This window comes from Sus scrofa, chromosome X (genome assembly GCF_054392235.1).
Source record: "Sus scrofa isolate SSC_HxYL_T2T_F1_AM1 chromosome X, Sscrofa_HxYL_maternal_Yorkshire_Landrace_v2.0, whole genome shotgun sequence".
In the NCBI taxonomy this organism is placed as follows: domain Eukaryota; kingdom Metazoa; phylum Chordata; class Mammalia; order Artiodactyla; family Suidae; genus Sus; species Sus scrofa.
Window position 1 is genome coordinate 71,983,263 of NC_139401.1, and position 24,970 is coordinate 72,008,232.

General features: G+C 38.0%; 1 protein-coding gene across 2 annotated transcripts in view; it reads left to right on the forward strand.

Annotated features, from left to right (window-relative positions):
* ATP7A (ATPase copper transporting alpha) overlaps positions 1–24,970 on the forward strand; it is a 137,151-nt gene that overhangs the window by 101,236 nt on the left and 10,945 nt on the right. For both annotated transcript variants that reach the window (XM_003135200.5, XM_013990937.3), the window contains 10 exons: positions 1,768–1,844; positions 2,026–2,251; positions 3,567–3,800; positions 5,991–6,082; positions 8,392–8,519; positions 10,154–10,308; positions 10,518–10,652; positions 12,943–13,137; positions 15,349–15,531; positions 18,744–18,960. In XM_003135200.5, the coding sequence (XP_003135248.1) occupies positions 1,768–1,844; positions 2,026–2,251; positions 3,567–3,800; positions 5,991–6,082; positions 8,392–8,519; positions 10,154–10,308; positions 10,518–10,652; positions 12,943–13,137; positions 15,349–15,531; positions 18,744–18,960 (1,642 nt within the window). The remainder of the gene's footprint in view (positions 1–1,767; positions 1,845–2,025; positions 2,252–3,566; positions 3,801–5,990; positions 6,083–8,391; positions 8,520–10,153; positions 10,309–10,517; positions 10,653–12,942; positions 13,138–15,348; positions 15,532–18,743; positions 18,961–24,970) is intronic.

The window sequence follows — 24,970 nt, forward strand, 5'->3', positions numbered from 1 at the left end:
CGTCTTGAATACCACAGTCATCTCTGGTGGCCCCATAAGTCTGGGCTGTGGTTTTGGGAAATTAGGTGACCAAACCTTTTTTCTTTGTGACAAATTCATCCTGTAATCTTAAGTGGTATTACATGTGAGAGTGCTTTAAAAGTGCTAATATGGTATAGCATTGGTGTTCTAATGATCTGAAAAGCATATTAATCTTTCAGATAAGATCCTGTTAATGTAGATAATAATACCATCAACATCTTTGTGAAGCTAGCATTATCGAGTATCAACTATGTGCCAGTTAGCAAAATTGCAAAGCTTCAGCTCTTGATTTAATTCTCACCACAGTGCTATCATCTTTGTTTTGGAGGTGAGGAGACTCAGGTTGTGAGATGTTAAGTTAGTTGTCCAAAGTCACATAGCTAGTGTCATAGCTGGGATTCAAGCCTAATGTTTCTGAATCCAGTGTTCATGCTTGCTCTTTTCACTGTGCTTTATTGCCAACAAAAGTAAGATGGCAGCATTTTCCCTAACAGTTCAAAATGTAGTGTATGTTACTATCTGTGCTCATAAGAGTCTTAGGTGGTAATTTTCTTTCAATACTTTTTTTTATTGAGGAAGATTTTTGTTAATGTTCTTTTTCCTGGCAGAACAATAGTAAAGAGTGCGTATGTAAAACCTTGAATAATATATTTAGTATAGTGCTAGCTTTTGTGGCCTATTCCATTTTCTGTGCTTCTTCAGGCAAAGGATGGATAAATAAATGGATAGATAGATGACAAAGCTAAACTTAAAAATAAAGTGAGTAATATCTATCAATACTAGGAGGTGCTTATCTAAGAGTAAGATTTATGATTTTCCTGCTGAATTCTTTTTTTTTTTTTTGTCTTTTGTCTTTTGTCTTTTGAGGGCTGCACCTGCGGCGTATGGAGGTTTCCAGGCTAGAGGTCTAATCGGAGCTGTGGCTGCCGGCCTACACCAGAGCCACAGCAATGCCAGATCTGAGCCACATCTGGAACCTACACCACAGCTCGTGGCAATGCCGGATCCTTAACCCACTGAGCAAGGGAAGGGATAGAACCTGCAACCTCATGGTTCCTAGTCGGATTCATTTCTGCTGCACCATGATAGGAACTCCTGAATTCTGTCTTTATTAGGGCATCAAACACTCTGTCAGCCTGACCAAGAAATAGATTCTGTTTTTTTCCAAAATAACTTATTGGAGGCTTTAGTTTATTTCTTGATATAATAAGAACCTCTACTCAGGACAAGTGTACTTGAGTTAAATCAATAGTTTGAGAACAGTAGAACAGACATTAACTAGAGTTGAGGAAATTTTCATTTCTTTGGTGAAAAATTAGAAACAAAAGTAATTAAGAGAAGGAAGCAAATCATCTTTGTATTCCACAGAGTGACTTGCACTCAGTAATTGAGTTGAATTGTTCTTTTATGGAAGAAAAAAAACATATGGAAGTTCCCAGGCCAGGGGTCAAATCACCAGGGGTCAAATCGAAGCTACAGCTGCCAGCCCAAGCCACAGCCACAGCAACACAGGATCCAAGCCATGTCTGCAACCTACACCACAGTTCATGGCAATGCCAGATCCTTAACCCATTAAGTAAGGCCAGGGATCAAACCTGCGTCCTCATGGATACTGGTTCAGTTCATTGCCACTGAGCCATGACAGAAACTCCCTGAATTGTTCTTAATGACAGTGCCACAGCTTAATTTCTGTACATAATATTTATACATTCAGTGAAATAATTGTTTTCTCATGAATTTCCTTAGAGCTTAGGTTTTGAAGCTTCTTTGGTCAAGAAGGATCGGTCAGCAAGTCACCTAGACCATAAACGAGAAATCAGACAGTAAGTACTTTTATAGTGTCAGTGAAAAACAGATTTTGATTCTTCATTACAAATTTAACATCCTGTTAGCATGTCAGTTTTTTCAGTATCATCCATTCGGCTATAAGTTATATTTCTCTATATTACTTAGAGTCTTTAAGCATTAGCTACTTACTCAAATGATTTTTCTTTTCTGTATAAGATGGCGACGGGCCTTTCTTGTGAGCCTGTTTTTCTGTATTCCTGTAATGGGGCTGATGATATATATGATGGTTATGGACCACCACCTTGCAACTCTTCACCCTAATCAGAACATGAGCCAAGAAGAAATGATCAACAGTCATTCTTCTATGTTCCTGGAGCGTCAGATCCTGCCAGGATTGTCCATTATGAATTTGCTATCTTTTTTATTGTGTATACCTGTACAGGCAAGTAGAATGTTAGCAAATATATGTGTTAATAATAGAAAATAGCTAAAACGTGACATGTGAGGCTATTTTCAGTCATAGAATAAATATTAGCCAGATGTATAGTCATTTTGTGCTGAATGCTTTATAAAAAATAATCTTAAACTGATAAAGTGGATAATAAATTCCATTTTAACTCCTAAAGATGTTGTTTAATGATAAAGCAGAGAATGAGTTCAATTCATATTCAGATATGAATTTGGTATTCATATCTGCTATTGTATGTAACTTTAAAGTTATAATAAATATATTATTTAATTTCTTTATATTTTATATTAAATGCATTGTACTTATATTTATTATATTTTATTTTAATGTATTTATTGATTTATTATATAAAATAAAAACCATAATAATTATGTTATTTATTTTAATTATTTCTCCATGGCACTTAAGTTTATTATTCTACGTATGTTTTCAGCTCCTCTTTTTTTTTTCTTTCTTTTTTTTTTTTTTTTAGGGCCACATCCACGGCACATGGACGTTCTCAGGCCGGGGGTTGAATTGGAGGTGCAGCTGCCAGCCACAGCCACAGCCACAGCCGCAGCAACGTGGGTTCTGAGTTGCATCTGTGACCTATACACCACAGCTCACAGCAATGCCGGATTCTTAACCTAATGAGCTGGGCCAGGGATTGAAGCTGCATCCTTATGGATACTAGTTGGGTTCGTTACCACTGAGCCACAACGGAAACTCCTCAGCTCCTCTTTTGAGGTAAACTTTTACTGTGGAATACTTCCATCTAATAGATCTATTCCTTCTTCTTATACCTATTAAAAGCAGTAATAATTTTAAAAAATCTTAGCATGTTTCTCTATTTATTGAAAAAATAAACTTTTCACTTATACTTCCCAATGAAAACAGTGAACAGATCCAGTAGCTTATAATAGACCATTTAGGTCGAATTTTGCAAAGAGGGAGGTGGAAGCTAATATAAAGAAAAAAATCATTATCAAAAGAATATAATTCTTTTCCTAGTTCTTGCTTTGGCTAGCTTCAAAAAGAAAAATCCAAGAACAATTTGACTTTTTTTTTTTATTATGGAATATCCATTGGATCATAGAGGATGGCTGCCAAGTGCTTGTACAGCAATTTGAAGCCTATAGACATGTATCTGCTAAAATACACACTATTATTTCAGCTTAAAATCTCTTCTTAGTGTTTATGGATTAGATAAAAGCCAAAGGAAATTAACATTAATGCTCTATCTTAGTGAGGTATATATGTGAATTTCAGCTTTTTTAGAAAAGCACTAATTACTGTTTCTATATTATAGTTTTTTGGAGGCTGGCACTTCTACATTCAGGCCTACAAAGCACTGAAGCATAAAACTGCAAATATGGATGTATTGATTGTGCTGGCAACCACAATTGCATTTGCTTACTCTTTGGTTATTCTTCTGGTTGCAATGTATGAGAGAGCCAAAGTGAACCCTGTTACTTTCTTTGACACGCCTCCTATGTTATTTGTGTTTATTGCACTAGGCCGGTGGCTGGAACATATAGCAAAGGTAATGTAAGAAAGGGTGATGTGTTAAAATCTTGGGTGGATAAATGACTATAGTATTTTCTAGACCAATTATTAGAAATATACATTGATTTATGTAGTTAACCATGTACTGAAAGAAGTATATTGTTTTGGCAGTATTTTAGATTAAATATTCCTTTGCAGATTTACTAAATTTGTGGAATTAATGCTGTAAATAGTACCGTATGTCCATGTTTAAGAGAGAGTTATCTGAGAAGTAGTTATTTTACTTATCTCACATTTTAATGGAAAAATTGATATAACCACAAGATTTAAAATAATGATGGAGGAGTTCCCGTCGTGGCGCAGTGGTTAACAAATCCGACTAGGAACCATGAGGTTGCGGGTTCGGTCCCTGCCCTTGCTCAGTGGGTTAACGATCCGGCGTTGCCGTGAGCTGTGGTGTAGGTTGCAGACGCGGCTCGGATCCTGCGTTGCTGTGGCTCTGGTGTAGGCCAGTGGCTACAGCTCCGATTGGACCCCTAGCCTGGGAACCTCCATATGCCGCGGCAGCGGCCCAAGAAATAGCAAAAAGACAAAAATAAAATAAAATAAAATAAAATAAAATAAAATAATGATGGAAATAGTTTACCCAAAATCCCATGCTGTAATGGAAATCACTTTCTTCTTCTTTTTTTTTTTTTTTTTTTTTTTTGTCTTTTGTCCTTTTAGGGCCTCATCCATGGCATATGGCGGTTCCCAGGCTAGGGGTCTAATTGGAGCTGTTGCTGCCAGCCTACACCAGAGCCACAGCAACGCCAGATCCGAGCCACATCTGCAACCTATACCACAGCTCACAGCAACACCTGATCCTTAACCCCCTGAGCAAAGCCAGGGATCGAACCCAAAACCTAGTTGGATTTGTTAACCACTGAGCCACGAAGGGAACTCCTGGAAATCGCTTTCTAATCGTATTCCACATACCTTTATATTTTACAGAGTGGCAAACACAGTATACATACATACATACATACAACTTTGTGCCCTTAATACTAGAAAGTTTTCCCCCCATTTTTGCAGTCTAGACAATTATTCTGTATTTCTGAACAAAATTCTCTCAAATCATTGTGCTGTGATTTACTAAACCATACTGGTTTTGTTCTCAAATTGTTTTCAGTGTTTAATTTTAGCTAATCCTGCATTAAACATATTCATATTTAATAGTTATTTCTATTAGAATCTTAGAATAAGTTACAAAGGATATGATTAAAGGGCATAAATCTTTCTATGGCTCATGCCACTAATCTTAACAATTTTTGCCTTCAAGGGCACCAGGTCCTATCTAAATTCTTGCTAAATTAGTGGGCATAGAGTATCATAGAGTTGGTTTTGTTTGCATTTCTTCCATTAGTAGTAGGGATTAGCATTTTTCCACACATCAGGTATTATATCTCTTCTTAAATGAATTGCCGATTTATGTCCTTTGCCCATGGGTTCTGATGTTTTCTTTTTTTTTTTTTTTCTGCTTCTGACTTTTTAAATTTTTTTTATAATTTTTTTATTTTTATTTTTAAAAATAATTTTATTTATTTATTTATTTATTTATTTATTGTCTTTTTGCTATTTCTTTGGGCCGCTCCCGCGGCATATGGAGGTTCCCAGGCTAGGGGTCGAATCGGAGCTGTAGCCACCAGCCTACGCCAGAGCCACAGCAACGCGGGATCCGAGCCGCGTCTGCAACCTACACCACAGCTCACGGCAACGCCGGATCGTTAACCCACTGAGCAAGACCAGGGATTGAACCCTCAACCCCATGGTTCCTAGTTGGATTCGATAACCACTGCGCCACGACGGGAACTCCTATAATTTTTTTTTATTTTCCCGCTGTACAGCAAGGGGGTCAGGTTATCCTTACATGTATACATTACAATTACATTTTTCCTCCACCCTTTCTTCTGTTGCAACATGAGTATCTAGACAAAGTTCTCAATGCTATTCAGCTGATGTTTTCTTATTAATTTACACTATTTATTTATAAATCATACTTAATAATACATTTTATATTGTATGTACTTCATATTGTCAAAGTTAAACATTTTCTCATTTGAACTAATTAACATTTTCTCATTTGAGCTAATTAAAAGCTGTTAGGTAAATTTTAAAGATTGTGTCTTTATTTTACATAAGACTTTTTCTTTCTTAGTATTGTTAACATATGTGTTTTAATTTATAGGGCAAAACTTCAGAGGCTCTTGCCAAACTAATATCACTACAAGCTACAGAAGCAACAATTGTAACTCTCGACTCTGATAATATCCTCCTGAGGTATTTATCTTCATTATTCCTCTTCCTGTTGTTTTTTTTAGGCCATACCTATGGCATATGGAGGTTCCCAGGCTAGGGGTCGAATTGGAGGTACAGCTGCCGGTCACAGCCACAGCTGCAGCCACAGAGGATCCGAGTCAAGTCTGCGACCTACACCACAGCTCACAGCAACACTGGATCCTTAACCTACTGAGCGATGCCAGGGTCGAACCTGCAACCTCATGGTTCCTAGTCGGATTCGTTTCCACAGTGCCACGACCGGAATTCCCCTCCTCCTCTTTTTTAAATTCTCATGAAAAATATACACAGAAGTAGAGAGATTGGTATAATCCACATGATCTATCTCCCCAGTTTTTTTTTTTCTTTTTCAACCACCCTTGCAGCATATGGAAGTTCCTGAGGCAGGGATTAAATCTGAGCCACAGCTGCGACCTATGCCACAGCCACAGCAATACCAGATCTTTAACCCACCAGGCCAAGGATCATACCAGTACCACCACACAGATAAGCTGGATCATTAACCCACTGTGCCACAGCGGGAATTCCTATCTCCCAGATTTAACAACTGTTCACTTTTTGCTACACTTTACTTCATCTGTACATTTTAGCTTTCTTTCTGTTGTTGCAGTAGTATTTTAAAGTAAATCCCTGGAGCTCCCGTCATGGCTCAGTGGTTAACAAATCCGACTAGGAACCATGAGGTTTCAGGTTCGGTCCCTGGCCTTGCTCAGTGGGTTAAGGACCCGGCGTTGCGGTGAGCTGTGGTGTAGGTCGCAGATGCGGCTCGGATCACGTGTTGCCGTGGCTCTGGTGTAGGCCTGTGGCTACAGCTCCGATTAGACCCCTAGCCTGGGAACCTCCATATGCTGCGGGAGCAGCCCAAGAAATTGCAAAAAGACAATAAATAAATAAATAAATAAAGTAAATCCCAGTCATCTAGTATTACTGCCAGTGTTCCTGTAGTTTCTCTAAAAAAGGGCATATTTGTGTATAATACCATTTTGCATCTAACAAAATGAACAGTAATTCTTTAATAAAGCTAATACGCAGTCCATATTCACATTTCTCCTGTTGTTGCCAAAATGTTTTAAGTTTCTTTGTTTGAAATGAAATTCAGTCAAGGTCCATGAATCATTGCATTTGACTGACATATTTGGTTTTTGACTATTTTATGGAGTTATATTTGAAGTACAATATTATGTAAGTTACAGGTGTACAATAGTGATTCACAATTTTAAAGGTTATACTCCATTTATAGTTATTATAAATAATTGGCTTAATTCCTATGTTATATAATATATCCTTGTAGCTTATACATGGTAGTTTGTACCTCTTAATCCTCTACCCTTATATTGTCCCTTTCCCCACTAGTAACCACTAGATTATTTTCTGTATCTGTGAATCTGTTTTTTGTTATATTCACTAGTTTGTTGTATTCTTTTTTCTTTTTAGGGCCATACCCACGGCATATGGAGGTTCCCAGGCTAAGGGTCAAATCAGAGCTACAACTGCCAGCCTCCGCCACAGCCACAGCAACGCTGAATCTGAGCTGTATCTGTGACCTACACCACAACTCATGGCAATGCCAGCCTTTAACCTACTGAGCAGGGCCAGGGATCGAACCTGCATCCTCAGTGGTTACTAGTTGGATTCATTTCTGCTGTGCCACAATGGGAACTCCTGTTGTATTTTTTAGATTCCACATATAAGTGAATATCATACAGTATTTGTCTTTTTCCTGACATGTTTGTTTTAACCTAGAATAGCTCCTCCAGCTGGTTCTCTTTCACTCCTTCTTACCCACTCCTCCCTATCCATACAATTGACTTATTAAAGAAAACATCTATCGGTTGTCCTGTAGAATATCCCATAGTCTGAATTTGTCTCTACTTCCTTCTGGAATCATTTAACTTGTTCTATAATGTCTATATTATCTGTAAACTAGAAGATAGAGCTAACAGATTGATTAGATTTCATTCTTTAGCATTTCTAATTTCTTTCCTTATAAAATGTTTTAGGCAAATTTACACAATAAATTACTTAAATAATTTTTCTAAATTTCTAAAGCTTTCATTTATTTGTTCAATGACTATTCTACAAATATTTAGAGTGCCACTTTGTGCTAGGTACTGAGTTATTCCCCAACACTGAAAAGGATTAACATTGTAGTTCCTATCTAAATGTTGGTATTAACTTCCATTGGTAGCAATTATGGGGCCACAAACATGATATAAACTAAAAAACTTGCATGGAAAGGTCAGGGGGAGACACATATTGTCATGATGCTTTTTATTTTAACTTATATCCAGTGAAGAACAAGTGGATGTGGAACTTGTACAACGTGGAGACATCATTAAAGTGGTTCCAGGAGGCAAGTTTCCAGTGGATGGGCGTGTTATTGAAGGACATTCTATGGTAGATGAGTCCCTCATCACAGGTATGTTCTTTCAGAGAGAGGATCATGATATAAAAGTGAAGTGAATCTAAAGTGTTAATTAAAAATAAGCATGAGAGTTTCCTGGTGGCTAGGTGGGTTAAGGATCTGGCACTGTTACCACTGTGGCTCAGGTTTGATCCCTGGCCTGGAAACTTCCACATGTCGGAGGCACATCCAAAAAAAAATTTGCATGGAAATTGAAGAGCTTTTTGTAGAAACTGTGGAGTGAGTAAATAATGAGCAAAGAGAATGAGTTCTTTTTAGAATGGTATTCAGCCAGCTTCTACAGATTTACTTTAATCATGCTGCTGAATGCTTTTTTTACTGAGGATTGTTAATTACTAGAATATATAACCAGAGTAAGTTGTCTCATTCCTCTGTAGAGCCCAATAGATTTTTGCAATTTTTCCTGAGCAAATATCTATGTCTAGGTATCTTCATGTTCTAACGACTGGTCTAGTCTGGGCTGGGATAGGACTCCAGGTTTTTCACATCAGAAACTACTCTAAAGACAGTTGGTCTTGAGTAGTTTTAGAGATCTTATTATAACTGAGGCAAATCCATAGCAGAACCAAAATGATGCCTTTCCTGTCTCATTTAAGATAGTGCCGGAGTTCCCATCGTGGCGCAGTGGTTAACGAATCCAACTAGGAACCATGAGGTTCGGGTTCGATCCCTGGCCTTGCTCAGTGGGTTAAGGATCTGGCGTTGCCGTGAGCTGTGGTGTAGGTCACAGACTCGGCTCGGATCCCTCGTTGCTGTGGCTCTGGCTTAGGCTGGTGGCTGCAGCTTTGATTCCACCCCTAGCTTGGGAACCTCCAAATGCCGTGGGAGCGGCCCTAGAAAAGGCAAAAAGAAGAAAAAGAAAAAAAAAGAAGATAGTGCCAGAAGAGGCTCAGCTTATAAACTCTATGGAAATAATTTAGGATTCTCTGTTTCTCAGTAGGTATGCTGTTGCTAGTTTGTTTGTTTGTTTTTGGTCTTTTTAGGGCTGCACCTGCAGCATATGGAGGTTCCCAGGCTAGGGGTCAAATTGGAGCTGTAGCTGCCAGCCTATGCCACAGCTCACAGCAATGCCAGATCCTTAATCCACTGAGCAAGGTCAGGGGATTGAACCTGGGTCCTCATGGATACTAGTCAGATTCGTTTCCACTGAGCCACGATGGGAACTCCTGCTGTTGCTAGTTTGGATGGGACAGTTCTTAGTTCTAGGGAACTGTCCTATATGTTATGGCACATTTAATATCCCTGACCTCGACCCTCTAAATTGGAATAGCAGCACCCCATGCCCCATCAGTAGTTATTACAAACAAGAACTCTCTCCTACATTCTTAAATGCTCCTTGGGAACAGATTGAGAACCAGTGATCTAAGACTAGAGTGGAGCTCCAAAAGTACCTGCCAATAAGTGCTACGACATTAGATTTTTCCAGTTTAAAATATGTATTCCTGGGTTTGGCCCAGAAACTACATAAGGAAAAAGAGAGGGCAACTTTCACGTAGGCATTTGTCCAGATTCTATTTTGTGAAATAAGAATTTCCTTTCTAGATATTTTTTGACAATTAACAAATAATGGTACATTTCAAGATAGCATTTATTTATGCTCCTTAAATCTATCTTTACTCCTTATATAGGGGAGGCAATGCCTGTGGCTAAGAAATCTGGCAGCACTGTTATTGCAGGTTCTATTAACCAGAATGGGTCACTCCTTATACGCGCAACTCATGTTGGAGCAGACACAACTCTTTCTCAAATTGTCAAACTTGTGGAGGAGGCACAAACATCAAAGGTAACTTAACTCCCTAGGAAAAACAGAAAATATTTTCTTTAAAGCCCTCTCAGCATAAATCTTGATCTAGTTTTTATATTTCCTTTGATTAATTTTAGTTGTATTAATATGGAGTTTATTAAAATATTCGTGTTCAATACCAACTATACTCTGTATTCATTATCAAAAGAAGACTTTGATGCATCATTATTACTGTTTTTAAATTCTAGGCTCCTATCCAGCAGTTTGCAGACAAACTCAGTGGCTACTTTGTTCCTTTTATCGTTATTATTTCCATTGCTACCCTTTTGGTTTGGATTATAATTGGATTTGCGAATTTTGAAATCATGGAAACCTACTTTCCTGTGAGTGACTTATAACACCTCTTTATCATATAAAAAACAGTTTGTGAATTTTTGCACTAAGTAATTAATTAGAAAAGAACTTTAATAATTACTGGTATCTTTAACAGACTGGAGTGAGAGGATAATAAGAATAACATTTGCATTTCTGTAAATATAAAAGATTTCATTTTGTAAATATTTTTTTCATTATGCCTTGTGATTTTTTTTTTGTTTTGTCTTTTTGCCTTTTCTAGGACCACTTCTGCGGCATATGGAGGTTCCCAGGCTAGGGGTTTAATCAGAGTTGTAGCCACTGACCTATGCCAGAGCCACAGCAACGCGGGATCCAAGCCGAGTCTGTGACCTACACCACAGCTCACGGCAACACTGGATCCTTAACCCACTGAGCAAGGCTAGGGATCAAACCCGCAACCTTATGGTTCCTAGTCGGATTCGTTAACCACTGAGCTATGATGGGAACTTCTGCCTTGTTTTATTGCATTTTATTACGCTTTGCAGATATTGTGTTTTCTACAAATTGAAGGTTTGTAGCAACCCTGTGTTGAGCAAGTCTATCAATGCCATATTTTTAAATTAAAGTATGTACATTTTTTTTTTCTTTTTAAAGCCGCCTTGTAGCATATGGAGTTACTAGGCCGGGGATCAGATCTGAGCCATAGTTGGCGACCCATGATGCAGCTGAGGCAAAGCTGGATCTTAACCCACTGTATCAGGTAGGGGGTTGAACCTGCATCCTTGCGTGGCCACAATTCCATTGCCCCACAGTGGGAACTCCTGTACATGTTTTTTTTTTAAAGATACAATGCTATTGCACACTTAATAGACTCGAGTATAGTATAAACATAACTTCTACATTTACTAGGAAACCAAAAAATTCATGTGACTCACTTTATTTCAGTGGTCTGGAACTGACAATAAATCCAAGCTATGCCTGTACTGAACCTTCACATTTTTAGTTTCAATCCTAGTATGACTTTGCTTTGGCAAACGACTATACATATATTGAGGAAAACATTGGGATCTCAGCTCTATTTATTGAATGATTTATAAATATAATGTTATTGTCTGCTTCTCTCTAGTTCTATGATAGTCTCCTAAGTATGGTGTCATAAAGTGTAGTCCTAGACTGTGCCTCATATTAGCGATATGACCTTTAAGCCACTTAATTTCTCTTATCCTCAGTTTTGTCATCTGTAATATAGTGATAACAGTACCTAAATTTTAGGATTGGAATTAGTGTAGATGAAAACATACACTTATGACATATATAAAAGTATAAGTTTAGATGTCTATGAAAATCCCTGAAAACTCTGTGTGTGTGTGTGTGTGTGTGTGTGTGTGTGTGTATAACTCTAGGTGATCACTTAGTTTAAGTGTTGGAGAACTTAGTAAGAACACAGCGCTAAAAAACCATTATTACTAAGAAAGTCTTACGTTGTTGTGTTTCTTTTAAAAATACCATGTTGTACACTGTTTCATGCTGTTTGTCCTTCAACTAAAGAAAGGTAGAATCATAACAATTATGTATCTACTCCGTGATGGGGTCATTAGTACAATATAAAAAAGTTTCTAATTAATTCCCATTGGCTGTGCCTTCATTGAATAATAGGATTGCTGGGAAGTATTTTGAAATGTGTGTCCTTCAGGAATTCTTCTCCTGAGTTCAGGGGTTCTTATGGGATTTCCCCTAATACTTTCAGTCATATTTACCCACACAAGCAAATATTCAATGTCACTAAGAGCTGTACTACCAGATATACTTGGTTCACATCATTTTGTCAAAAGAGTTGTATTGAAATTTATTGTGATTAAGCAACCTTTGCAAACTGGGCAATTTTTCCATTGTCTTTATTTAGTGTGAAAAATAGATTTATGGTCTTAGTATACAGAAATAAAGAATTCTTTTTGTTCAGGATCAAATTTGTTGTGAATTAGGTCCCATGTTTGCAGCTGTTTTTGAAAGTCCCTAATAAAATACTTATTCTCAAAATGAGGGAGAGGAAGCTGACTTTTATGTTCCTTATATTTATTCCAAAATCAGAAAAATTTTGGAATCAGCAACATTGAAATCTTGATTTTAGGACTGTGACTTGTTTACCAGTTATGTCAACAATTTATTCATAAAAGGAAAAACTCCTGTTCTCATTAGTAATTAAAACATATATTGGTAGCTAGGTAGGATTATGTGTGACTCCACAATTGTGGTTTTAATTAAATAGAGTTGAACTTTGCTTATTTTGTATTATATAGCTACAAATCAATAATCAAAATTCATGCCTTTCTTCTCAAGGGCTACAACAGAAGTATCTCCCAAACAGAAACAATAATACGCTTTGCTTTCCAAGCCTCTATCACAGTTCTGTGCATTGCATGCCCATGTTCACTGGGACTGGCCACTCCAACTGCTGTGATGGTGGGTACAGGAGTAGGTGCTCAAAATGGCATACTAATCAAAGGTGGTGAGCCACTGGAGATGGCTCATAAGGTAAGATACTCCCAGAACTGAGAGTTGTCTCATCTAAACCAGCAATTACACCTCTATTGAAAAACAAAGTCTTAAATTATTTCCACATGGTCCATAAATTGAACCTCTTCTGGCACTACTCCTGAGAGTTGAGATAGGAAAGCTGTCATTTTCGTTCTGCCCTGGGTTGGTCTTTGTTATCTAAGATCTTTAAAACTACTCCAGACCAACTCTCATTTGTTATCATTTCTAAAAGTTTTATTGAAGTATAGTTGATTTACAATGTTGTGGTCATTTCTACTGTACAACAAAGTGATTCAGTTATACATGTACACACATCCATTCTTTTTCAGATTCTTTTCCCATATAGATTATCACAGGATATTGGGTAGAGAAAAAATGGAGTTAAAACTCAGGAAAGTGTGAATGAGAATCATAAGCTTGTTAAATAAAATCATAAAGATGCCATATACAATTATGAAAATATATACAATTGTTATGTATACAATCAATATTAATATAGGCAATTATGAAGGCTGACTTAAATTCTAAGTTCAGTTTGGGATATGTGACAGGAGTGAAGGCAGCTAGAATTTATAAAAATTTAATTTTATTGAAGTATAGTTGGTTTACAATGTTGTGGTAATTTCTGCTATACAGCAAAATGATTCAGCCATACATATACACATATCCATTCCCATATAGATATCAGAGCATTGAGCAGATTTCCCTATGCTATACAGCAGGTTCCTGTTGGCCAACCATTCCATATACCACAGTGTGCATAGCCAATCCCAAACTGCCAGTCCTTCTCTCTGCCCCTCCTCCCCCAAGACCAACTTTCTTTAGAGTAGACTTTGATGTGGAAAACCTGGGGTCCTATCCCAGCTCATATTAGACCATTCTTTAGGGCAAGACACAATAAGTATTTGCTCAGGAAAATTTGCCCAAGCCTATCAGGCTTCTAACCTATTTGTGTGTGACTCCATGTTTGTGCTCTTCAACCTTAGATAGTGCTCTGTAGTTGCATTGCAGTTTCTCTGCCTTTGCTGCCACCAGCTGACAATTTGTAACTGTGACTTCAGGAGTATAATCTTGTCCTAATATCCTTTATCTGTCTCATATTAAAATTTCCATTATAGTCTCAAATAAGGCTATTTGACTTCAACTAAAACCATATTCCTTCTAGTATATTCTTATTATAAGAATATAAACTATATACAGATGCACGTAGTAAACAGAGAACACAGCTTAGGACAGATTTGGAACCTCATGTAGCCAGTAAATACAGGCTACTAATTTTTATAGTAATTTTAAAGTTCAATATAATTTCAAACTTAAATAAAAGTTGCAAGAGTAGCACAGAGACCTCCCATATACTCTTCACTGCAGATATATGAGGCTCCTTTCCTAAGAACCAGGGCGATCTCATATATAACCACTGTACAAAGATGAAAACCAAGAAATTGATAGTGATAGAGTATTATTATCTAATCTATTGGCTATATTCTAGTTTCCTAAGTCCCTAATATCCTTTATAGCTATTTTTTCTCTTGTCCATAATCATGCTTTGTTTTTAGTTGTCAGACCTCTTTTCATCTCAATTCCTCAAGATATTCATTTCTCAAGGTTTGTTTTCTGAGTTTACTGTGAGGTGACTATATTCTCTAATTCTAGACTCTTCCTTTTTCCAGTCTGGGGTGAGTTGCACTCATTGTTTCCATGAGCTGTTTTTTCTCAGACCAAGCTTCTCATTTAGATACAATAAAGTCAAAGCAACCCGGAAGGTCTTACCTAGTGCACACTTCAACTTAATTACTTACCTTTCTCTTCTACCATCTGACTGCTGCCCAGATTTCCCCTATAGGTCTATAATTCATTACTATTGAAAGCCTTTTTCCTTCCCTATAGGGACTAGAGGAACCTCTTAATTACCCATTAACAGCCAACCCTTGGCAATTAGTTTTAGTTAGTTAGCATATATCTACAGTATGTTGAACATTTGCAACAGAGGGCTATTAGGCATAACTAAGGGTATTTCTTCCCTTATTCTCCCTTCCTTTTATTCTCCCAAAGATAGTTTATTCTCTCAAATTCCAATTAAATCAAAGGTCAGTTTATTAAGAAGCAAAGTAGTAATGTATATTAAAGTAAACCTATTTCTCATTTCTGGAAAGCTGATGTTAAGAATTATCAAATCATATAGGTACATTGTATTTTAATTTCTTACAGGTAAAGGTAGTGGTATTTGATAAGACTGGAACCATTACCCATGGAACCCCAGTAGTGAATCAAGTAAAAGTTCTAGTGGAAAGTAACAGAATATCACGCAGTAAGATCCTGGCCATTGTGGGAACTGCTGAAAGTAACAGTGAACACCCTCTAGGAGCAGCCATAACCAAATATTGCAAGCAGGTACAATTTTTCCCTTGTTTATATGATTTACACATATAGTTGGTATGGAGCTAGAGAGGTTTGTGTTTTCTCATTTTTTTGGTATGTTGTCTTAATTTCTTCATACAGAAAAGTGTAAAGATGACAAGAGAAATTAACTGTAATCAACCTGTCAACTAAAAATTTAAATAGAAGTAATACATATTTATGGTAGGAAAATTCAGATAGTTCAGAGTTATGTAATAAAAAAGTAAAGCCTCATTCCCTGCCCCCTTCCGTAATTCCTCTTTCCAAAGTTTGTGTTAACTTGTTCACAATCTTTTTTTATTGGCCACATCTGGGGCATATGGAAATTCTCTAGACAGGGACTGAATCCAAGGTACAGTTGCAGCCTAGCCACAGCTGTGGCAACGCTGAATCCTTTAACCCACTGTTCCAGGCTGGGGATCAAACCCTCTGCTCCACAGCAACCTGAGCCGTTGCAGTGGTATTCTTTTTTTTTTTTTTTTTTTTTTTTTGGCTTTTTAGGGCTGCACCTGCGGCATTTGAAAGTTCCTAGAGTTGGAGCTACAGTTGCCCACCTACACCACAACCACAGCAATGCAGAATCTGAGCCAAGTCTGCGACCTACACCACCGCTCACAGCAATGCCGGATCCTTAACCCACTGAGTGAGGCTAGGGATCCAACCTGCATCCTCATGGATCCTAGTCACGTTCATTTCCACTGAGCCACGACAGGAACTCCTGCAGTGGGATTCTTTTTTTTTTTTTTTTTTTTTTGGTCTTTTTGCCATTTCTTGGGCCACTCCCATGGCATATGGAGGTTCCCAGGCTAGGAGTTGAATCGGAGCTGTAGCCACCGGCCTACGCCACAGCCACAGCAACGCAGGATCTGAGCTGCGTCTGCAACCTACACCACAGCTCACGGCAACACCGGATCCTTAACCCACTGAGCAAGGCCAGGGATCGAACCCTTAACCTCATGGTTCCTAGTCGGATTCGTTAACCACTGCGCCACGACGGGAACTCCAACAATCTTTTTAAATAACAGCTTTATTGAGATAAAATTCACATACTGTAAAGTTCACTCTTGTAAAAGAATGCAGTTCAATAATTTTTAGTATATTCATAAAATTGTGCATATGTTAACCATTTATTATTTTTTAAACTTTACAGAAAGGTCATACAATGACCAATCTTTGGTACCTTATAAAATTTGTTTAAGTGATTTTTCCATATCAAGATGTAAAGATCAGCCTCATTGTTTTATAATGACTATATTATATTCTATTGTATAATTGGGGTTTTTGACTCTTTCAGTGTACAGTTACAGTGTACAATGTACACTGTCAGCTTTTGCAAGTTTATCTCTATGTTAAATGATTATCAGTGCAATTGCTAGATCAAAGGATACATGCAGCTAAATTGTGATGAGTATCACCAATGACAAATATTACCAATATCCACATGAAAGGGTGTACCAGTTTATACCTTTACCATAAATTTTTTTTTGGCTACACCTGGGGCATGCAAGTTACCAAGCCAGAGATCCAACTTGTACCACTGCTGTAACCAGAGCCACAGCAGTGACAATGCTGGATTCTTGACCTATTGACTCATGAGGGAACTTGCAACTTTCACCAGAATTTGAATGCCTATTTCCCCACATTCTTGCCAATGCTTTATTTTTTCCAATTCGCTAAGTAAAATATATTTATTCATTGATGGTTTACTTTGCATTTTCTTAATTCTGAATAATGTTGAGCACCTTTTTGCATGTGTATTGGCCATTTGATTTTTTTCTATACCCTATATGTTTGTGTACTTGCCTATTTTCTTTTTCTTTTTTTTTTTGTCTTTTCTAGGGCCACTCCCGCGGCATTTGGAGGTTCCCAGACTAGGGGTCGAATTGGAGCTATAGCCGCTGGCCTATGCCGGAGCCACAGCAATGCGGGATCCAAGCCGCATCTGTGACCTACACCACAGCTCATGGCAATGCCAAATCCTTAACCCACTGAACAAGGCCAGGGGTGGAACCCACAATCTCATGGTTCCTAGTCGGATTCATTAACCACTGAGCCACAATGGGAACTCCTTGGCCTATTTTTTTCTCAAGATTACCTTTTTCTTATTGATTTGCACAAGTTGTTTGTAAATTATCTCACATAATTTCACAGTTAAAATGTGGCAATTTCTACCATTGGTGTTGCCATTTCTTTATTTCTTCTTTCCTTTTAAATTTTTTTTTTTGTATTTTTATGGCCACACCCGAGACATATGGAAGTTCCCAGGCTAGGGATTGAATCAGAGCTACAGCTGCCAGCCTACACCACAGCCACAGCAGCATGGGATCTGATCCGGGTCTGTGACCTACACCACAGCTCACAGCAATGCCAGATCCTTTAACCCACTGAACGAAGCCAGGGATTGAACCTGTGTCCTCATGGATGCTAGTCAGATTCTTTCCCACTGAGCCACGACGGGAACTCCTGTTCTTTCCTTTTTAACCTTTAGTTATTACTGACCTGGCTTTTTTTACACCCAAATTAAGTAACAGAAAGGATGAAGATATAAAGAGCCAGCAAATAATGATGGCCACCAGAACTCTTTGGCCTACTTAGGACACAGAAACATATTAGAGAGGCCCTCTGGTAACTAAAGGCCCTGTTCTTTGTTACCTTTTTCCCTGTACTGAATAGAAAAATCTGACTTGACAATAGAATTAAATATTTAACTTGTGGTGTTCCCTTGTGATGCAACAGGTTAAGGATCTGGTGTCACTGCAGTGGTTCAGGTCACTACTGTGGCACAGGTTTGATGCCTGGCCCGGGAACTTCCATATGCCATGGGTGCAGCCAAAAAGAATAAATAAATACATGCATACGTATTTAAATTGTAATTCTCTACTGGAAGGGACAGATAATACTGATAGACCTTCCACATTTTATTTCCCTAAATCTAATTTAAAGCTTACAGAGTGGGATTTAAAAAAAAGGATTCTGAGGTTCTCCTGTGACTTTGAACATTATACTCAATGGTCTATTCCTTCATCCTTATGAAAATCCACTGTCAAATAGGCAGTGATAAGTGACAATTCTAAACATTTAGAATTAACTAGGCATATAGCATGTGTCTAAACATTGAGAATTAACCAGCATTAATCTTTTTCTTGCTAATGATGACCTTGGATTATTAGAACAGCAGAGGAAATCCTTCTGTTTCTATTTGTTAGGAACTGGACACTGAAACCTTGGGTACCTGCATAGATTTCCAGGTTGTGCCAGGCTGTGGTATTAGCTGTAAAGTCACCAATATTGAAGGCTTGCTACGTAAGAATAACTGGAAAATAGAGGAAAATAATATTAAAAATTCATCCCTGCTTCAAATAGATGCAAGTAATGAACAGTCATCAACTTCGTCTTCCATGATTATTGATGCTCACCTCTCAAGTAAGCTAATTTTCTTTGTAGTACCAATTATGGGACAGTTATGAACAGATACCTAACTTTATAATCCAAACTGTTATATAAGAAACAAAGAACAGCATCATGGTTTCATTCTCTCAAATCAATTTTACCATAGGACTTATAATTATTTCACTCAAATTACTCAAGAACATTTTCCCACTGTGCTCCTTGATTACAGTAGAGGTTGATGAAGTCTAGCTTTAGTTGATATTCCATCTTAGTTCAGCTATCTTTCTTTTATTTCTCACCACAGCTGCTCCAAACCTTTTGTATCCTATGGCCTTTCCCCTAGTTCCCTAAGCACATTATCTGGCTTATTTTTCACACAGAAATTTAAGGTTCTCTGATGTGTTCTTTCAGGTTTTCTGCCTGGAATGTTTCCCTTTTTCAGGGGAAGAAGTATCCTTCTTCTTGCCTAATGAATCCCCTTATCTTTGTACTAGATCCCACCTTCTCTTGATTCCTCAGGAACTTCATGCTCCGTAATGTCTCCTTGCTTCCTTATTTTCTAACTTTCTGTAGTAGCTCCTTTTCCTAAACATATAAACATTCCTCCATCAAAGTCTCTGTTTTCGCATCTAGATTTTGTCTTATCTTTCTTTTCCTTAATATCCAAGCTTCTAGAAAGAGTAGTCCAGGCTTGCTGAATTCACTTCTTCACTGTACAATCTGACTTCTGTCTCATCCATACTGGTGAAATTATTCTAAGTCCACTGATGAGCTCATTTATTCCCCTAATCAGTGGTCACTTTTCAGCCTTCATTGCTGTATGACCTCACTAAGGCATTTGACAATGTTGACCATTTGTTTCTTCTCTCCTAAAATTTTTTTCTCTCTTGATTCCATGCTTCTGCTTTCTCGAGATTCCCCTTTCACCTACATGGCTGTTCCTTCCTTTCCTTCCTCTTTTTTTTTTTCGTCTTTTTAGGGCCACACCCATGGCATATGGAAGTTCCCAGGCTAGGGGTCTAATCAGAGCCACAGCTGCTGGCCTATTGCCACAGCTTCAGCAATGCCAGATCCGAGCTGTATCTGCAACCTACACTGCAACTCACAGTAACGCTGGATCCTTTAACCCACTGAGCAAGGACAGGAATCAAACTGCATCCTCATGGATACTAATTGGGTTCATTACCACTGAGCCACGACAGAAACTCCTGTGACTGTTCCTTCTAATCTTCCTCTGATTCTTCTTTTCTCCTTTTATTTATTTATTTAAAAAAATTTTATAGTGGTAATAAAAATCCCTTTATTTTATAGTCGAAAAGTTACAAAATACTTTTGCATGCTTGTTTTCAGTTGATTTTTCTCTACAATATGACATTTGAGCAGTGTTACCTTTTTTTTTTTTTACTTTATTTTTTATTGTTATTTCCAACACTTTTTTTCCCCCATTGTACAGCATGGGGACCCAGTTACACATACATGTATACATAATTTTTTCTCCCATTGTTGTGCTGCATCATAAGTATCTAGACATAGTTCTCAGTGCTACACAGCAGGATCTCATTGTAAATCCATTCCAAAAGCAATAGTTTGCATCCCTTAACCCCAAGCTCCCAATCCCTCCCACTCCTTCCCCCTCCCCCAGGCAACCACAGGTCTATTCTTTTCTTTTTTATGGAAAGGTTCATTTGTGCCTGCTTTTAAATGTTGGTGTCTTCAGAGTTTTGTTCTTTATATTTTTCTCATTTTGCATACTCTCTCTGTACAATCTCACTCATGCTTATTGCTTATTCTACCACCTGTATGTTTCTACTGCTCCTCTAAAATCCATGTCTGCAGCTAAAGTTGCAGTTTATTGTTGGTCTGTCCATTTGACTAAAAACATGATATACACACCTAAGTGTACCCACCTCCCCAGCCATTTGTGGGGTGATTAATTTATTTTGCTAACATGGAAGTCTGATTATATCATTTTTTTTACTAGTACCTTTTATTGCAGTGGTTTATAACCTATTTTTGAGTCATGGATCTTTGGAGGAATGTGATAAAAGCTATGCCCGCCCCTCAGAAAATTTCTGTGTTTGCGGTTTGTATATATCCTAAAGCCTCTCCACAGAAATTTATTAAGAATCCTGACTTTACAGGCTCTCCATCTCCTACAGGACAAAGTCCATTCTCTCTGGACTTTGTTCAAGATCTTTTTCCCATACTATGTCTCCTGTCTCCTGGAATGATTCATCTTGTCTTTTTCCACTGCAACCCATGTACTTTGTGTTCCATCTCATATGGAATTCCTTAGAGTTTCTCCTTACATCATGTCATTTCACACTTAATAGATAATTTCATTTACTATTTTCTCATCTTTGAAGACTCAGCTCACATCTCTCTTCATTGAAACCTTCACTGACTGACCTATATAGGCAGAGATATTTGCTCTTTTAGTCATAGCGGTCCTTAATGTACTAGGTACATTGCGTGATAATTCTTTATTTACCTGTCTGATTTCTACTTAGCTGATATCTTTATTATTTGTCTTTGAACTCCTAGTATCAAGCATACTGATACATAGTAATTTCATTCACATCACAGCTTTTATTAAGCATTGGTCAAAACACTAAAGAATCAGTAATGGGCAGAATAGATGACTTCCCTGTCTCATGGAATTTATATTCCTGATGAAAGAACGCAAGATAGTGAGAGAATAAATAAGAAAATATAGTCTGTCTGTTGAAACTAGTGCTATGAAGAAAAATGAAGGGCAAGAGATAATAGGGAATGTTGGGAGTAGCAGGTCCTGTTTTATATGGGCTGATCAGGGTAGGTCTCATTGAGAAGGTGATGTTTGAGCAAGAACCTGAGGAGGGGAAGGGAGAAAGCTATGTAAATATCTGTGACAAGAGCCTTCCACACAGGAGGAATGTTAAGTACAAAAGCCTTGAGTCGGAGTGTGCTTGACTAGTTTGAGGAACAGTTAGGAGAATAGTGTATCTAGAAGAGAATAAATGAGAAGGAAAAGGATAAGAGATGAGGTCAGAGAGGTAGAGAGGTACTATAGGACTAAATCATGTAAGGACATTGAAAGGACTTTGGGTTTTACCCTAAAATGGAAAGCCATTGGAGAGGGTTTTTTGGTTTTTTTTTTTTTTTTTTTTTTTTTTTTTTAATGGCTGCCACCTGCAGCATATGGAGTTCCCATTGCCAGTGATTGAATCTGAGCTGCATCTGTTCTGGGCCAGGGATTAAACCCACACCTCTGCAGCGACCTGAGCTGCTGCAGTTGGATTCTTAACCCACTGTTCCACAGTGGGAACTCCTTCATTGGAGAGTTTTGAGTATAGGAGTGAAAGAACCTAACATTTAAAAAGTATTACTCCAGCTGCTTTGGTTAAAAAAAATATACTGTTGCAAGGGGGTTAGGGCAAGGGCAGAGGCAGGGAAATGAGTTGATGGGGTCTTGTCATATTGTAGGTGAAAGATAATGGTGGCTTGGACCAATATGGTAATAACAACAGAGTTCATAAGAAGTGGTCGGATTTTCTCACAGATTGGAATTGGGGTATGAGAGAAACAGGAGTTAAGAATTAGGCCAAACTTTGTGGCCTAAGCAGCCTAGAAGGATGGAGGTACCATTTAAACAAGATGGGGAAGATCACAAGAGGGGCAGTATTGAGTAAAACTGATCAGGAGTTCACTTTTTGCCATGTTAGGTTTGATTGCCTGTTAGATATTCAAGTGGAGATGTTGTATAAATGGAAATATCCAGTAGGCAGCTGGCTGCACAGGCCTAAACTTCAAAGGAATCAAACTGGGTTGGAGATACAGACTTGGGAGTCATCCACTTAATGATCTGTACTGTCCAATATTGTAGCTACTGGTTACATGTGACTATTTTGTTTTATTTTATTTTATTTTTTTATTTTTATTTTTTTGCTTTTTAGGGCCGCCCCCGCCGTATATGGAGGTTCCCAGGCTAGGGGTCTAATTGGAGCTACAGCCGCTGGCCGACACCACAGCCACAGCAATGCTGGATCCTAGCCGAGTCTGTGACCTACACCACAGCTCATGGCAACGCCAGATCTTTAACCCACTGAGTGAGGCCAGGGATCGAACCCATAACCTCATGGTTCCTAGTCAAATTCCTTTCCGCTGTGCCAAGACAGGAAGTCCACATGTGACTATTTTATTTTTTTTTTTTTTTTTTTTTTTTTTTTTTTTTTTTTGTCTTTTTGGTTGTTGTTGTTGTTATTGTTGCTATTTCTTGGGCCGCTCCCGCGGCATATGGAGGTTCCCAGGCTAGGGGTCCAATCGGAGCTGTAGCCACTGGCCTACGCCAGAGCCACAGCAACGCGGGATCCGAGCCGCGTCTGCAACCTACACCACAGCTCACGGCAACGCCGGATCGTTAACCCACTGAGCAAGGGCAGGGACCGAACCCGCAACCTCATGGTTCCTAGTCGGATTCGTTAACCACTGCGCCACGACGGGAACTCCTTTCTTTTTTTTTTTTTTTTTTTTTTTTTCACATGTGACTATTTTAAATTTAAGTTAATTAACTGAGGGTTTGGGATAGAATTCTGTAAAATTTGGTTGTGAAAATTGTTGTACGTCTATAAATGTAATAAAATTCATTAAGTAATTAAAAAAAAGAACAAATAAAAACAATCACTGTTAATAGGTTAAAATTTTTTAATTAATTAAAATTTAATTCATTTTAAAATTCAACCTTTTGATGATACTAGCCACATTTCAGTGCTCAATAGCTTCATGTTGTTAGTGGTGACTGTATTAAACAGAGACGAGGTAGAACATACCCAACATCACAGAAAGTTCTGTTGAATAGCACTGACATGTAGATGGTATTTCAAGCCATAAGACTGGATAAGATCACCAAGGAGTGAGAGTACATGGGGGAAGGGGAAGAGGTTTAAGGATTAAGTCCTGCAGTACTACTAATTAGGAGGTCAGGAATATGAGGAAGGAAGAGCAAAGAAGACTGAGAAGAAGTGGTGAGTGAGGAGGTAACTCATATGAATGTGATGATCAGCCAAGTGAAGAAAGTATTTCAAGGAGGGATCAACTGTGTTAAATGCTGCTAATATAACAAGTAATATGAGGATTAAGAGTTAGCCATTGGATTTATTAAAGTTCACTGGTGTACTCTATGAACAATTCCTTGGAATAACAGAGACAAAAATTTTATTGGAGTGGGTTTTATTGGAGTGGAGTGAGAGAATGGGAGGATATGAATTAGAGGCAGCCAACAGAGACAATACTTTTAAGAAATTTTGCTTAACGGATGCAAACTATTGCTTTTGGAATGGATTAGCAATGAGATTCTGCTGTGTAGCACTGAGAACTATGTCTAGATACTTAAGATGGAGCATGATAATGGGAGAAAAAAGTATGTATACATGTATGTATAACTGGGTTCCCATGCTGTACAGTGGAAAAAAATTGTGTTGGGGAAATAACAAAAAAAAATTTTTGCTATAAACAGAACCAGAGAAATGAGTCAGTAGCTAGAGTGGTAAATGAGATCAAGAGAGGGTTGTTTCATTTTCTTTTTTTAAAGATAGGACTATGTATAGCAGAAATATAAAATATGGTTATGCATGAGAGACAGGGGAGAATTGTTGAGAGATGTTCTCAAATAGACAAAAGAGGGGGAATCTAGTGCACAAATGGAGAAGTTGTGTTTAAATAGGACTAGGGGCCATTTATAATACCAGAAGGGAAGCTAGATCAGTTGATACACAGGCCCAGGTAGTTGGGTAGATGTGGCAATGCAAGCTTGTGGAAGTTCTCTTCTGATTGCTTTTCTTTTCTTCCTGAAGTAGGAAGTAGAGTCATCATCTGGTAAGAGAATGAGAGAAGAGAAGGTATACAATAACCTCTAGAAGGAATGGAGAATGAATGGACTAGGGAAATGTAGAATTGCCAGACAGCACTAAGGGTCCACTTAAAGTTAGTGGTCACACATTTAAGATGAGACATCTATGTGATTCTGTGTTCTTATCCAACTACTCATGGTTGTAATGATGCACAA